Source organism: Lepus europaeus, chromosome 16 (assembly GCF_033115175.1).
Source record: "Lepus europaeus isolate LE1 chromosome 16, mLepTim1.pri, whole genome shotgun sequence".
Lineage (NCBI taxonomy): Eukaryota > Metazoa > Chordata > Mammalia > Lagomorpha > Leporidae > Lepus > Lepus europaeus.
In genome coordinates this window covers 40183346-40201083 of record NC_084842.1, presented here as the reverse complement: position 1 = coordinate 40201083, position 17738 = coordinate 40183346, and the positions used below count along the sequence as shown (strand labels likewise).

General features: G+C 37.8%; 1 protein-coding gene across 5 annotated transcripts in view; it reads left to right on the top strand.

Moving 5' to 3' along the window:
• CLCN3 (chloride voltage-gated channel 3) overlaps positions 1-17738 on the top strand; it is a 100433-nt gene that overhangs the window by 49342 nt on the left and 33353 nt on the right. For all 5 annotated transcript variants that reach the window (XM_062213514.1, XM_062213516.1, XM_062213513.1 and 2 more), the window contains 4 exons: positions 9581-9738; positions 12795-12894; positions 14898-15085; positions 17020-17142. In XM_062213514.1, coding sequence (XP_062069498.1) covers positions 9581-9738; positions 12795-12894; positions 14898-15085; positions 17020-17142 — 569 coding nt within the window. The remainder of the gene's footprint in view (positions 1-9580; positions 9739-12794; positions 12895-14897; positions 15086-17019; positions 17143-17738) is intronic.

Sequence of the window (17738 nt, the reverse complement as noted above, 5' to 3'; positions counted from 1 at the left end):
AAACCTGATTTTTCTACATATAATTTGTAAAGTCTTTTGTTTTGATTATAACAAATCCAGTAAATAATGTATTTGTATATCCATAGGCATCCTTAAATTTTGTAAATTTCTGTGTGGAAAACAGTAAAATAAACAGTGTTAGACTTTTTCTTATTAATGTTACTGAGTAAGTTGCAGACTTGTTACACTTCATTGATTGGATTCTTTTCCTTACTTGCTGAGATATTTCATTTAGTGATATAAGAACCATGAAATGTCCATGATTGAAAACTGGCATATTTACCATGCATTTTATAAATTTGTTTCTATGTCCATAGTGGTATTAAAAAATCCATAGGCTTTTTGTCCAATATTCAGTTGTAAGAAAAATTTACTGTCCAAGTTTATGACACTTTTTCTTTTCTGGGACTTTTGTTAACCTTGTGGTTAAGGTTAATGCCATATGGGTAATGTAATTCAGCCTTGGGGCTTTAAACACCAAAATATTTGAGCAAAAATAATAGTTTGTGTTCATTGATTAACTACTGTTTGCCAATGTAGTATTAGAAGCTATATTTATCTGCAATCTGTTCATCATACGCTGCAGCTGGTTGAGAAAAGTATGGTACCTCATCGACGTTAATATGTAACTTATGCTGCAGCTAATAGTTGGCAGAGCTGGAATTTGACTCTATGTCTTTCTTCAGTCTAACGCTAGCCCAACTGAGCTATTTCGGCCTCCCTGACTCTATGTCTTTCTGACCTCACATTTCATTAAGGCCTTGGAATTTCTCTACCGGACCTCTCTGCAAGGAGAGTGATATTTATTTCCAGTCTTTTTTGTTTATTTCAGCCAAAAGGTAGTAGAATTAGATAGTACAAATGTCAGTCACTGGCATCTGATAGTCCTCCACAAAAAAGTTTGATTTTTTTTTTCTTGTCTGAAATTTGAGAGCTACTTACATTCATATTATACTTTCTTATGTTCAAAGATCTGTGGGTCTATGTGGCAAGAACTATTTTATATTCTTTCGAAGGTTCAGTTATGACACTTAATTGGCTCCAAGTATCTTTGTGTCACTATGCTCAGATTTAAATTTCCAGGAGCTAGAGTTTGTGCCTTTTCCTTAGTTGAGGAGGGGTGGGGACGTTCATTGACCCCCACACACCAAAACTGCATTCTGTGATGGATAGAAGTTTCCTAAAATAATTGTGTTCCATTATAGAAAGAAGGGAAAAGGGGTACCAGGTGGGCAAAAACAATAAAGGCTGATTACATAAATAACACTGGTGTGAGTATAATTATTGGTTAGTATGGTTATTTTAAGTTTAGACTTATAATTGGTTGTTAATATTAAATATCTACAAGCTTCTATACTGCAAAAGAAGCACTCAGGAAAGTGAAGAGGCAATTGATAGAATGGGAGAAATAATTTGCAAACTATGCAACTGATAAAGGATTAATAACCAGCATATGTAACGAGATCAAGAAACTCTGCAACAACAAAACAAACAACCCAGTTAACAAATGGGCAAAGAACTTAAACAGACATTTTTCAAAAGAGGAAATCCAAATGGCCAACAGACGTATGAAAAAATGTTCAGGATCACTAGCCATCAGGGAAATATAAATCAAAACCACAATGAAGTTTCACCTTACCCCCATTAGAAGGGGTAAATCAGAAATGAGCAAACAACAAATGCTGGCAAAAATGTGGGGAAAAGGATACCCTAATCCACTGTTGGCAGGAATGTAAACTGCTAAAATCACTATGGAAGACAGTATGGAGATTCCTCAGAAGTCTGAATATAGACCTACCCATATGACCCAGCCATCCCACTCCTGGAAATTTATGCAAGGGAGATGAAATCAAATAAATGAGTTATCTGCATCCCCATGTTTATTGCAGCTTAATTCACAATTGTTAAGACATGGAATCAACCTAAATACTTGGCAAGACTAGATAATGACATTATAGGGTATGTACTATATGGAATACTACACAGTGGTTAAAAAATAAAATCTGGGCCGGCGCAGTGGCTCAACAGGCTAATCCTCCGCCTTGTGGCGCTGGCACACCGGGTTCTAGTCCCTGTTGGGGTGCCGGATTCTATCCTGGTTGCCCCTCTTCCAGGCCAGCTCTCTGCTATGGCCCGGCAAGGCAGTGGAGAATGGCCCAAGTCCTTGGGCCCTGCACCTGCATGGGAGACCAGGAGAAGCAAGCACCTGGCTCCTGGCTTTGGATCAGCACGATGTGCCAGCCGCGGCGGCCATTGGATGGTGAACCAACAGCAAAAAGGAAGACCTTTCTCTCTGTCTCTCTCTATCCACTCTGCATGTCCCAAATAAATAAATAAATAAATAAATAATAATAATAATAAAATCTGGTCATTTGCAACAAAATGGATGAATCTGGAAAACATCATACTTAGTGAAATGAGCCAGTCCCAAGGGGACAAATACCATATGTTCTCCCTGATCTGTGGTAACTAATAGAGCACTTAAAAGGCAATCTATAGAATTGAAATAAGCACATTGAGAAGCAATGGCTTGAAAAACCCTTGTATTGACTGTCAAGGAACAGTTTTTTTTTTTCTTTTCTTTTCTTTTCCTTCATACTATTTGTTGAACTCCTTAGAGTTAATCACATGTGTATAAAGTCAATTGAAAATAGATCTCAGGGGCCCGTGCTGTAGTGTAGTGAGTAAAGCTGCCGCCTGCAGTGCCAGCATCCCATATGGGCATGGGATCGAGTCCTTGCTGCTCCCCTTCCAACCCAGCTCTCTGTTACGGCCTGGGAAAGCAGTAGAAGATAGCTGAAGTTCTTGGGCCCCTGCACCCACGTGGGAGACCCGGAAGAAGCTCCTGGCTCCTGGCTTTGGATCAGCCCAGCTCTTGCCATTGGAGCCATTTGAGAAGTGAACCACTGGAGGGAAGACTTTCTCTGCCTCTGCCTCTGCCTCTCTGTAACTCTGCATTTCAGATAAATAAATCAATCTTAAAAAAAAGATTTATTTATTTATTAAAAAAAAAACCATACTTATATGGAAAGCAGAATCAGAGATTCTCAGGTTTGTTAAGGTATTTTAAATATTCTTATTATATTTCTTTTTCAAGTGCTTTTTCTTAAGAAAATTTGTAGCCATTCAGTTAACTTTCACAAAGTTTACTGAATAAAATCAGGATATGTGAGTGGAGGGAGGTGGAGACTAGGGAACCTAAAGCTTTAAATTTATAAAGTGTTTTATGTAAATGAACATTGGCTTTGCACTAAGAATTGGACCTTAAACCCTTAGTCAAGAATGGTAAATTATTTGTTTCTAGAATATTTCTGCCAAAATACTGAAAACAATATGCTATTCTCCTTTTAGAGATTTTGTACCTTTCCAAACCAAACATTCAGATGTATTAATTAAATATAGAAATAAGAGAGAACCCTATGATACCTGGTAAAAACAAATAGATATTTAAGTAATAAACAATTTACTTTATTGCATTATTTAATCCCTTCTATGTTCAAGTTTTGTTCTTATAATCTCTTTGAATTATCAAGAAACAGAGCTTCCAGCCTATAGTATAGCTTCTTTGGCTTGTATTGTAGTGATGAAATGAAGTGCTAGTGTTGGCACTGTGGTTCTGTGTGCATCCCTTCACCCCACCCTCTTCTGATTTAAGACATTTCTCTTGATTTGTTTAAAGAGTGTTCAGAGTGATTAGGGAAAGTTCAGTTTCTGGATTTGCCACATGACAGTTTCGTTAAGTGACTTAACATTTATGATTGTTTCTTTTTTTTAAGATTTATTCATTTGAAATGTAGAGTTATGCAGAGAGAGGGAAATCTTGCATCTGCTGATTTACTCCTCATTAGGTTGCAATGATCAGGAATGGGCCAGGCCAAAGTCAGGAGCCAAGAGCCTCATCTGGGTGCAGGGGCCCAAGGACTTGGGCCATTTTCTGCTGCTTTCCCAGGCACATTAACAGGGAGCTGGAATGGAAGTGAGCAGCCAGGATGGGCACCAGTCAGTGCCCATGTAGGATGCTGGTATTGAAGGTGGTGGCTTTACCTGCTATGCCACAACTCCAACTCCTGTGATTGTTTCTTTATCTGTAAACAAAAGTCAGTCAGTTTAAACCAGAAAGATTATAGAAAGATGCAAGAATAGTCTTGAAATTTGGCTTCATTTTTTTTTAAACGTTTATTTTTTATTTATTCGAAAGAGTTACAGAGAGAGAGGTCTTCCATCTGCTGGTTCACTCCCCAGATGGCGCAACGACCGGAGCTGGGACCAACTGAAGCCAAGAGCCAGGAGCTTCTTCTGGGTCTCCCACGTGGGTGCAGGGGCCCAAGGACTTGGGCCATCTTCCACTGCTATCCCAGGCCATAGCAGAGAGCTGAATCAGAAGAGGAGCAGCTGGGACTAGAACCGGTCCACTGCAGGCCAGGGCTTTAACCTGCTGTGCCACAGCGCCGGCCCCAGTTGCTTCATTTCTTGAAAGTCAGAAGGAAATGAACAGGTCTCATGTATTTTACTTTTTCATCTTTCCTTGAAATACAAGTATAGTGCCATTCCATATAGTTTGTATTAAATAATTAGCTATATTTGTATTAAAATGATGTCCTTTTTAAATAAAAAAAAAAAAGATTTATTATCTGGAAGCAGAGTTAGAGAGAGGCAGAGAGAGAGAGAGAGAGAGAGAGGTCTTCTATCTGATAGTTCACTCCCCAGATGGCCACAACAGCTGGACCTAGAGTGATCTGAAGCTAGGAGACTGGAGCTTCTGGGTCTCTCACGTGGGTACAGGGGCCCAAGGACTTGGGCCGTCTTCTGCTGCTTTCCCAGGCCATAGCAGAGAGCTGGATTAGAAGTGGAGCAGCCAGGACTCAAACTGGTGTCCAAATTGGATGCTGGTGCTGCAGGTGGTGGCTTTACCTTCTTAAGTTACTGTTTTTTGGCATAAAATCTCTATCTCTGATAAATGATTTGAGGATGTAATTTTATAATCACTTATGCTAACATCACTGTTGGAAATGATATATACAGGGCTTTGTAAACATTTAAAATGTGTCCTTGCATTATGTAAGCTGTAGTATGTATCATGTGGTTCTCATGGATGCTGACAGATACTTAATGTATTGTCCAGTGTTGCTTAGATTTCAGGAAGTAGAGTCTGGGCCCTTGTGTTCGTTTTTGTGCTCTTTTCATTTATATGGTGATTGATTTATACTAGAATTTTTCTTCTGTTCATGTTCCTATGAAAATATAGTGTGCCCTTATTTAGAAAAATAATTTTCCTTGTATATAACTATAAACTCTTATTTTCTACTTTCACTTAGATATATGATATACAGATATACACAGAGATGGGAGTCTGTGTATCGATAAGATACAGATATTTGTGTGTGTGTGTGTATGTGTATAAAGTAAAAAAATATTGTGCACAGCTTTTTCTAACTATTATGGTCCCTAGAGGTGGCCATTTTTTAAAAATTATTTATTTATTTATTTATTTGCTTGTCAGAGTTACAGAGAGGCAGAGGCTGAGAGAGAGAGAGAGAGAGAGAGAGAGAGAGAGAGGTCTTCTGTCCACTGGTTCACTCCTCAGTTAGCCGCAATGGCCAGACCTGCACTGATCTGAAGCCAGGAGCCAAGAACTTCCTCCAGATGCCCATGCATGTGCAGGGGTCCAAGATCTTGGGCCATCTTCTTCTGCTTTCCCAGGCCATAGCAGAGAGCTGGGTTGGAAATGAAGCAGCTATGACTTCAATCAGCGTCTGTATTGGATGCTGACACTGCAGGCACGGCTTTACCCACTATTCCAGTGTCATCCCAAGCCATTATTAAGATACTGTCTCTTAGCCGGCGCCGTGGTTCAACAGGCTAATCCTCCGCCTAGCGGCGCCGGCACACTAGGTTCTAGTCCCGGTTTCCCCTCTTCCAGGCCAGCTCTCTGCTGTGGCCCGGGAGTGCAGGGGAGGATGGCCCAGGTCCTTGGGCCCTGCACCCCATGGGAGACCAGGAGAAGCACCTGGCTCCTGCCTTCAGATCAGCGCGGTGCGCTGGCCGCAGCGGCCTTTGGAGGGTGAACCAATGGCTAAAGGAAGACCTTTCTCTCTGTCTCTCTCTCTCTCTCTCACTGTCCACTCTGCCTGTCAAAAGAAAAAAAAAAAGATATTGTCTCTTATCTGGTAATACTGTTTTCTCTATTTATAAGCAGACACGTGAAGTTTATTTTTGAACCAAAATAATTTTTCAAAGCAAGTTTCATATTAAACATGCTGCTTCTCACTTGGCCTGTTTTTAACTGCAATATATTGTAGCCAGCTTTTTTATATCTACATTTATTAATCCACCTCATCTTTTTTAAATGCTGCATTATGTTCCATTGCATCAATATACAGGACTTATTGCCAATGGATGGGACATTTCCATTGCTTTGAACTTTTCAGTATTGCAAATAATGAAATCTTGAAGTCTCTGCACTTGTTGAATCAATTCCTAGAAGTAGAAATCTTAGTTTTGATAGCTCCCTGGCTACTTCTATTTTTCCTTCCACTGTCAAATCCAGTTATTTTCACTTTTGAATTATTGTTTTTTTTTTAAAGATTTATTTTATTTCTTTGAAAGACAGAGTTATAGAGAGAGGTAGAAACAGAGAGAGAGGTCTTCCATCTGCTGGTTCACTCCCCAGATGGCTGCAACTGCCGGAGCTGTGCCAATTCAAAGCCAGGAGCCAGGAGCTTCTTCTGGGTCTCCCACGTGGGTGCAGGGGCCCAAGGATTTGAGCCATCTTCTGCTATCCCAGGCCATAGCAGAGTACTGGATCGGAAGAGGAGCAGCTGGGACTAGAACCAGTGCCCATATGGAATGCTGGCACTCCAGGCCAGGACGTTAACCCGCTATGCCACAGCGCTGGCCTGAATTATTGCATTTTTACCCAGACTTTTTTTCTACCCCTCTACACTCTTTTCTAATAGTAATAGAAACTATTTTAATAATCATGTTTACATCCTTTTTTTTTTTTTTCAGAAATAGGTGTAAGCATATTTGACATAGAATGTGAAGCTGTAATTCTCATTGTGAAGTTATAGCCTCATTATTTTAAATTACTTAAAATTTATATTTTAAGGAAATTTTCTTAATACCATCCTATATGTCATAATCCTAATATTTCTTTGTGTTGAATTAAATGTAATTAACAAATAACATTTGTCTTAAAGTGCTTTGATATTAGAACTTTGCTTTAGAATATAATTTGGAATAGGATCTTAGAACTTGCACCTTGAAGTCAGGGACAGTGGTTTTCTTATTATCTTTATATCTTGTATACTGTATAGAAGAGTGTCATTTATATTTAAAAAAATTCTTAATGTCTTTTGTTGATTTTAATTTGTGCTGTGCAGACTTTAAGTCAGGGATTGGCTAGCTATAGCCCATGATCCCAATCTTGCCCTTCATACCTGTTTCATTCCTGTTTTACTGGAATGTATTCATATACATTCATTTATGTATTATCTGATTTATTTTGTGTTACTATGACAGAATTGAATCATTGCAACTGTATGTCCCTCAAAATTTAAAACATTTACTCTCTGATTCTTTCCTGGCCCCTGTTTTAAGTTATAAGTGTTTCGGCATGAATACATTTTTCTTTTCTTTTTATAGCACATAGTAATATGTTCTGCCCACACTGTGCATAATTTATGGATTTATTCAATTATATGTACAAGTGTAACTGCAGGAAAATTCCTCAAAGTAATCTTGCCGGGGGATAGTATCTGTGTATATTAAATTTTGGTAGCTTTTGCCTTCCCTAAAGGGTTATATAAATGTATATTTATTTATTTTTTAAAAAGATTTATTTATTTGAAAGTCAGTGTTACATGGAGAGAGGAGAGGAGAGAGAGAGAGAGACAGAGAGAGAGAGAGAGGTAGAGAGGTAGAGGTCTTCCATCCGATGGTTCACTCCCCAATTGGCTACAGTGGCCAGAGCTGCGCTATTCCGAAGCCAGGAGCCAGGAGCTTCCTCTGGGTCTCCCATGCGGATGCAGGGGCCAAGGACTTGGGCCATCTTCCTCTGCTTTCCCAGGCCATAGCAGAGATCTGATCAGAAGTAAAGCAGCCGGGTCTCAAACCAGCGCCCAGATGAGATGCTGGCACTTCAGGCCAGGGCATTAACTTGCTGTGCCACAGAGCCGGCCCCCCATAAATTTACCTCTAAACTACTAATTTTGTGACAGGACCTCTTTCTCCATAACCTAGCCAACTCAGTTTACTCACACACATTTTTATCCGTACCAGTCTGATAGAGGAAAATAATATTGTAGATTTGATTTACATCTCTTTGTATGTGCTAGATTGAACTTTTTATATTTAAGTCATTTGTATTTTTCCTCTGTATTGTCTTTCATTATCCTTCCTGTTACTTTCTTTGTCTGTTGTACCCATATATACTATATCCGGAACATTTGTCAAAGATTGATTTAATTCTAATGAGGCCATCACAACGATGAAGCTTATTCCAAAGATGATATATAAGACTGAAATTATATAGTTATTGGAAGAAAAATTTTCTTAGAGAGTCTAGCAAACTACTACCCTTTGTTACTGTTTTTCCTGGATAGAATCTATCATGCGGTAGTTTATTTGTTTTGTTTTGTTTTGTTTTGAACTTATTTGAAAAGCAGAGCATACAAGAGAGAATCTTCCACCTGATGGTTCACTCCCTAAATGGCCTCAACAACTGGCCAAAAGTCTGAAGCTCAATTTGTGTCTTCACATGGATGGCATGTACCCAAGTACTTTAGCTGTCACTTGTTGCCTCTCGAAGTACACACTAACAAGAAGCTGAAATCAGAATTGGGAGCAGAGCTGAGTCTTGAACCCAGGCACTTAGATATGGGATATGACACCACATGTCTGCCCCTCCATTTGTGTTTGGACAGATGAAAATCACCATTTTCTATTTATTAGTCTTCTACAAGGCATTTTCTAACTTTATGTGTTCTATCCCCTAGTCACAATTAAAGAGCAAGCCATACAATTCTCTTCTCCAGCACATCAGATGAGAGTTGGGCAGACTTGTTAATTAATACTGTGCTATGACATTGAAAGGGTATGGCGTAATTTTTGGATAGTTTTTTAAAATACTTTATGTTTCAGTTATCTGAAATGATAGTATTTCTTTGTGAGTTCACAATGAACTTTTTTTGTTAAGATTTTATTTATATATATATAAGTGGTAGCATTACAGAGACAGAGAGACAGAAAGTTCTTCCATCCACTGGTTCACTCGCCAAATGGCTGCAATGGCCAGAGCTGGGCTCATCTGAAGCCAGGAGCCAAGATCTTCTTCTGGGTCTCTGATGTGGGTGCGAGGGACCAAGGACTTGGGCCATCTTCTACTGCTTTCTCAGGCCATAGCAGAGAGCTGGATCGGAAGAGGAGGAGCTGGGACTCAAACTGGTGCCCATATGGGATGCAGGCACCTCAAGCGGAGGCTTAGTCTACTGCGCCACAGCCCCCACATTGAACTTCTAAGATTATATAACTCACTGTTGTCTCTCATAAAATATGTTTGTCTTCCTTTTTTGTTCTCAAGGAACTCATTATACAATGACGAATGGAGGTAGCATCAACAGTTCTACACACCTACTGGATCTTTTGGATGAACCAATTCCGGGTGTTGGTACATATGATGATTTCCATACTATTGACTGGGTTCGAGAAAAATGTAAAGACAGAGAAAGGCATAGACGGGTAAGTGTTTTTGGTACTTTGTATTTATATAATAAGTAATTAAGTTATTTAATAATATAATTCTGCCAAAGATCTCATGTTGCCAACATGTAAGTTATACATTAAAATATACTTAGGTAAATTTTACATTTCGTATGTGACTTTTTTTTTCTTTGTGTGTTTTTGTTGTTGTTATTGATTATTTATATGTCATACCTTTCTGGAAAGGATTTGTGGTAGCTTACAAACAGATAAACTCACTAAGTAGACAAAATAGGAAGGAAAAGAAAAAACACAATATAGAAATTTGGGTAAGATCAAGTTAAGTTGAAGATATAAAGACCTGCATGGTTTTTGGCTTTGAGCATCTCAGCAGCTAAGGCAAAAGGGGAAACTTACTGCATAAGTCTTATAATTAAAAGAATAAATGTTCGAGTAAGACAGTTTTGTAGAATTTTGCTACTTTCATTTATACCATTTACCAATCTTAAAATTCTGTGGTATTTTCTCAGACTGCTCCCAAATAAGGCTTACTGAGTGTTGAAATGAATCACTGATTCCACTCCCCAACCTCCAAAATGACTTCAACATAAAGTACAATCTTTGGATCCTTTTTGTTGTTGATCATTACTTATGGATATAATATAATCCAAAATGTACTTTATCAAGAATAATTTCATATAAATAAGTTATAAACTTTCACAATAATGTGTACATGTCCATGAAAACTGAAATTAGAATTAGATTATGTTGTTTTGTGGAAAGTACAACTTCTGAGATTGTGCAGGGGATATTTAAAGCTTTAGGGCATCACTGAAGGAAAACATAGTATGTGAAATCAGTGTGCTTATCCCGTGATTCTTAAACTTTTTGATCTCAGATTTCCTTTAAGCTCTAATAAAATATTTAAGACTCCCTAAGGAGATTTTATTTATGTAGGTACTAACAGTTGATATTTATCATGCTTAATACTGAAACAGAAATTTAAAAAATAGTTATTAATGTAAAATAATACAACTTACTATATATTAACATTTTTATAAAACTGACCACATTTTCCAAACTAAAATATATTTAGTAAGAAAATAATTGTGTCAAAATAATATAGCAATATATGAAATAGCCAAATCCCCTGTGTGTTTTAGCTAATCATATCAGTCATCTCGTCCTAGATTCTTAATTTTTTTTTTTAAGATTTATTTATTTGGAAGACAGAGTTATAGAGAAAGAGAGGTTTTCTATCCAATGGTTCACTTCCCAAATGACCACAATGCCCAGGGCAGGGCAAGACTAAAGCTAGAGACTTCATCTGGGTCTCCCACTTGGGTAGCAGGGGCCCAAGTATTTGGGCCATCTTCTGCTGCCTTCCCAGGTCATTAGCATGGAACTAGATTGGAAGTGGAGCAGCTGGGACATGAACTAGCACCCATATTGGATGCCAGCATTATAGATGGCAGCTTTACCGGCTAAGCGACAACACTGACCCCTAGTTAATTTTTTTTTTTTAAATTTCAAATGTTTAATTATGTATTTACATCTGTTTGAGAGGCAGAACAACAGAAAGAGACAAAAATAGAGACTTCTTCCATCTGTTAGTTCGCTTCAAATAGACCAAGTCAATGAATTTCAAAGCTGTAAGCCATCCTCCAGGGTAGTAAAGTACTGAATGGCTTTAAAAAAAAAAATGTATTTATTTGAAAGGCAAAATGACAGAGAGGAGGTGGAGGACACACACACACACAAACACACACACCTTTCATATGCTGATTCCTTCCCCAAATGGCGACAATGGCTGGGGCTAGTGTGGAGCTCTCCAGTGTGGAAGATAGAGATGTAAGTATTTGAGCCATCATCCACTGCATTCCCAGGCGCATTAGCAGGAAACTGGATTGGAAGCTGAGTGGCCAGGACTTGAACTGGCACTCCAAGAAGAGATGCCAGCATTGCAAGCAGTGGCTCAACTCACTGTACAACTCACTGCCCAGGAAAATGGTATTTAAAAGCAACAATTCTAGTAGGACAGAAATTTTAGCTCACAATGGAAAGGTTTAGAAGTACATTGTAGGTCGGTGCCGTGGCTCAATAGGCTAATCCTCTGCCTGTGGCTGCGGCACCCTGGATTCTAGTCCCAATTGGGGCGCCAAATTCTGTCCTGGTTGCTTCTCTTCCAGTCCAGCTCTCTGCTGTGGCCCAGGAAGGCAGTGGAGGATGGCCCAAGTCCTTGGGCCTTGCACCTGCATGGGAGACCAGGAGGAAGCACCTGGCTCCTGGCTTCAGATCAGCGCGGTGCGCCGGCCACAGCAGCCATTGGAGGGTGAACCAACGGAAAAGGAAGACCTTTCTCTCTGTCTCTCTCTCTCACTGTCCACTCTGCCTGTCAAAAAAGAAACAAAAAACAAAAAACAATGTCTAGAGAGGTGAGACTAGCTTTCTTGTATCTTAGTAGAATGAGATCTAGATGGATCAGAATTAGTACTTTCTTGTCAGTCCCCAAATTTCTTAATCTGTGTTCAGTGGAGAACAATTTTCTTTGGTTTTGCACAGTGGTTAAAGATCCTTTGTACCCTACCAGTGGGACTGGACCTCTCCACACCTGCATATTTTCAGGGATAAGAGTTTTGGAAGTTTCTTTGTCCATATGACTGTTCTATAATGTACTTACAGGAATTTACTATCATTCACTGATCTGATCTTTTAAAGAAAATTGTAATCCACTTAACTGATAGGACTAGGAGATGACATTTCAAACCATGTTGCCTTCCATTAATGAAAAAGATAGGTCTGCCAATTAAAGTTTGAATTTGCTTCAATTCCTAACAACCTAAGGTCAGACTTTCTATGATTTGTGGAATTCTTGCACCAAAATCTGAAGGTACTTACTGAATACACAGATCTCTGGGTTAATGCTTATCATCTGGTTATACAGGTATACCAATATTTTGTCCCCAAATTATCTTTCTTATTATTTAGGTCAGAAAGTACTGTTCTGTGTAGACAATAAGACAAACTACTAGATTCTGGAATTGTGGCTTCTGTTCTTAGTTTGGAAAATGAAGCATGGACATTTCTTATTTCAGATCAACAGCAAAAAGAAAGAATCAGCATGGGAAATGACAAAAAGCTTGTATGACGCATGGTCAGGATGGCTAGTAGTAACACTAACAGGACTGGCATCAGGTAAAGAAAAACTTAAAAGCAATCCTTTTTTTTAGTTATAAGAACTGTAAATAGTTCTCTCCTCCCTGACTCAATTCTTTTTATTTCAAGTACTGCTGAATCTTTTTAAAATTATTTTTATTATTGGATTTTAAAACACATTTGTTTGTCTCCTTTAAAAAAAATCTTCTTAAATATAAGACTAGGAGGTAGGAGGCTTCCAAATCTAGTTTTGGGAACTTGATTGATATTAATGGGCTCAACTTCCATATCAAAATAAGTGGTTTTTGAGCAGATGATCAGGAAAATATCTTTTGATTTTAATATCATAATAACTGCCACATACTTAGAGACTGTTTAGTATATGTCATGCACTGTTCTAAAAAGTTCACATGTATATTATGTAAATTTTATGGCAATCCTATGGTATAGATACTGTCATCATAACCATTGTAGAGATGAGGAGATTGAAACAAAAGAGGAGTTAAGTAACCTGATTTACAGCTAGTAAGTGGCTATGGCAGAACTAGAATCCAAGCCTGCTCTTTTAATCACCATGCTATACAGAATGGCCACAAAATGTTACTGTATTTAGGACTTAAAGAAATAACTGTTGAGGATCTGAAAACAAATATTAAGGACTGTTGTAATCATTTTCAGCTTCCATCGTGGAAGACTATGTACAGAAGAACATGAAATATTAAAATTTTATGAAGAATAGAGGGAAGTACTAGTTGCACGCATGAGAATTTTGTGGCTTCTGTATACATGACCCATTTATTTTTCATCTGACAAGAAGGGCCCAGATTAGACCATAAATTTGTATATTTGTTTATATTCTGCCAGCAAAATAATCTCAGTCTATATGGTTTTCTATTTTAAGAAAAAATTGCAAATCTGTCACAGTAATTCATGAATACTGTGATTCACGATTTCTTTTTTTTTTTAACTTTTATTTAATGAATATAAATTTCCAGTGTACAGCTTATGGATTACAATGGCTTCCCCCTCCCATAACTTCCCTCCCACCCGCAACCCTCCCCTCTCCTGCTCCCTCTCCCCTTCCATTCACATCAAGATTCATTTTCAATTCTCTTTATATACAGAAGATCAATTTAGTATAAAGATTTCAACAGTTTGCAGCCACATAGAAACACAAAGTGAAACATACTGTTGGAGTACTAGTTATAGCATTAAATCACAATGTACAGCACATTATGGACAGAGATCCCACATGAGGAGCAAGTGCACAGTGGCTCCTGTTGTTGACCCAACAAATTGACACTCTAGTTTATGGTGCCAGTAACCACCCTAGGCTGTCGTCATGAGTTGCCAGGGCTATGGAAGCCTTCCAAGTTTACCGACTCTGATCATATTTAGACAAGGTCATAAAAGACAGAGTGAGGATAGTAACCAATGATCCTAAGAGTGGCATTTACCAGGTTTGAACAATTATACAGCATTAAGTGGGGAAGAGGACCATCAGTACACACAGGTTGGGAGTAGAGCCATTGGTGGTAGAGGTTATGATTACAAAGGAATGAGGCCCAAGTGTGCTAGACAGGGTCTAGAACAAAGGACAGAGTCATTATTAGAGGAGCTAAGAAAGGTGGTGATTTATGATTTCTAGTGGACATTAAATTGTATTGTGTTATTTAAATTTTGGATGAAAACATACTAGTAAAATTCCTGACTTCATAACCAGATTTGTGAACCTCCTTCCAAGCAGCCTTGCAAAGATGTTTCAGTGTCATTTAAGCACCTTTTAAAAAAATAAGTTAACTTGAATGATATAGCTGGTTTTAATTCAAAGTAACTATTTTACAAAATAGCTATTTATAGTTTTAAACAGTAATATAAACATTTTTTATTATAATTTGAAAATCTGTAATTCATGTGATAGTCTCTAAATGACCCTTTATTTATAGAAAGTCCTCTGCTGTCTCTACCTCTTGAACCTAGATCATTCTTGACACTCCAAAAATGGATTTACTAATATTTTTTACTATCAATATTTTTTACAGGGGCATTGGCTGGATTAATAGACATTGCTGCTGATTGGATGACTGACCTGAAGGAGGGCATTTGCCTTAGTGCATTATGGTACAACCATGAACAATGTTGTTGGGGATCTAATGAAACAACATTTGAAGAGAGAGATAAATGTCCACAGTGGAAAACATGGGCAGAATTAATCATAGGCCAAGCAGAAGTAAGTCTTGCTTTGTCTCAAGATGAATTAATAATTGATAGTAGCAAAGGGTCTCAATCTCATTTAGTTACAGAATTAATCACATGTTAGATGAATGTAGCCTACATTAAGTGAAGAAAAATTAGAATGGAATGGAAAATATGAGGATACATTGCAGCAGGAAAGAAATAGTTCAAGTTGAATATCCCTAATGTGAAAAATGCAAGATCTGAAATGCTCTAAAATCTAAACCTTTTTGAGTGCTGATATAACTCCCAAAGTGGAAAATTGCATACCTGACCTCATATGAAGGGTTGAAGTCAAAATGCAGCACACTGCAAATATTGTATAAGTTACTTTCAGGCCATGTCTGTGAGGTGTATGTAAAAAATGAATTTAACAAATATCTTTTTGTTAAAAATATCTCATCATATACATGCAGATATTCCAAAATAAAAACAAAATCTTAAACACTTCCATTACCAAGCATTTCGAATAAGGGATACTCAATATATATTATTTCAATTAGTTTTTGTATTAGTTAACCACATAGTCATATACAAGTCCATTGGGTTATATTGCAAATACAAGTACGTTTATTGTGAGTTGTGGTAGAAAAGAATAAGATCCATGTAAGGTTAATGTGAGTGCAATTTTTAAAAATGTTTAACATTACATAACTAAGATTAGAAAGTATAAATTATGAAAAATGAATAAATAAGCGGTTTTTAAAAAAAGTTTGGTGACCAGTGTTGTGATATAGCGAGTTAGACCACTATCTGTGATGCAGGCATCCCATATGGACACTGGTTTGTGTCCTGGCTGCTCTACTTCCGATCCAGCTCTCTGCTAGTGCCTCTGGGAAAGCAATGGAAAATGACCCAAGTCTTTGGGCCCCTGCACCAATGTGGGAGATCTGGATGAATCCCCTGCCTTTGACCTGGCCCAGCCCTGGCTGTTGAGGCCATTTACGGAGTGAATCAGTAGATAGAAAATCAATCAATCAACCTCTCTCTCTCTCTCCCTCTCCCTCTCTCCCTCTCCCTCCCTCTCCTTCCCTCTCCTTCTCCCTCCCTTTCTCCCCCTCCCTCCCTCTTCCCCCACCCCCATCTCTCTGTCCATCCCTGTAATTCTGTGTTTCAAATAAATAAACAAATCTTTTTAAAAGGTTTCTTTTCTTTTTTTTTTTTTTTTTTTTTGAAAGGGAGAAAAACAGAGACCTGCCTTCTACTGATTCACTCCTGACTCCCACAAAAGTTTGGATTGGGTCTTGCCGAAGTCAGAAGCCTGGAACCCAGTCTGGGTCTCCCATGTGGGTGGTGGGGACCTAAACACATGAGGCTTCACTGGCTACCTCTCAGGGACAGCAGGAAGCCACAAACAGAAGGGGAGCAAGGACTTTAACCCAGACCCTCTAATATGGGGTGTGGATGTCCCAAGCAGCATCTTAACTGCTCTGCCAAATTCTTATCCCTAAAAATAAACCTTCTAAAAGGATATATCTTGAAGAAATTAAGAGATTTTGTTTTTTTGTATTACAGTATTTAAATAATTATTTTACTACTATGATATTCTGTAGTAGAATATTCTAGAACTCAAAATGTCATACATATTGTTGCATGATTATATATGATTATATTCTTAAAATTTTGTAATCTGAACAAGATTATATTTGCTGACAAGATGGGTAGTGTGCTATTTTTCACTTGGCTTAGCTGAATTGAGTTTAGTGAAATTCAGAAGTACAGCAGAGTGAAATTTAAGTGCCAGTGCAATCTTTTCCCCACCAACTGTTTGCAAAAGGTGGTTTGTGGATAAACAGAGGTGGTCACATTTTTCTTGTGAAAATAAAACGGAAAATTTCTACATGCTTTACCTGGCTTTTCTTTTTTGGCAAGCAGTTACATTAGAGGTACACTATTAAATTCAAACCCTTGACTTACTTGCTTTTTTAGGGTCCTGGTTCTTACATCATGAACTACATAATGTACATCTTCTGGGCCTTGAGTTTTGCCTTTCTTGCAGTTTCCTTGGTAAAGGTGTTTGCTCCATATGCCTGTGGCTCTGGAATTCCAGAGGTAAGCTATGTAATTTTAGTATCATTGAACAGTAATTGTTATAGTGCTTATCTTTTGGGCTTTGAGAGAAAAAATATTTTTGGGGAGATTGGGTCGTTTGTAATATTCAAAAGCACATTTTCAAACAATATAAACTGTTGATATCATTAAAAATTTTTCCCCATAGTTATTTATCATTTTTATTGTATAGGTTGATTTCTTTCTCCCCTCTTCCAGTCATTCAGCACATGTCTAAATAAGTTCTTAAAACCCTTAGTTAAACATCAAAGGCCAGGAAAAATATCCTGTGGCCTAAAGTTCTTTGATGGATTATTTGATGTTTTCCTCTAATAACCCTAATCTTAATAGTCATCTTATTTTTTATAATTGTCTTCTGATTAGTTAATGATTCTTGAATTTGGCTATTTTATATTTTGAGAAAGCATTTGATATCAGTGTGTCAGTAGTACCAAATTTTGAGTTTTGATTTCTCATCAACTATAATTTAACAGAAAATTATACTTAGGATTGAACTTGGTGTAAATTCCTTTCTTTGCCTTCTTTGCTTTTCTGTCCATAAATAAATTACTAGTTCTTTTTCTAATATATTTCTTTTT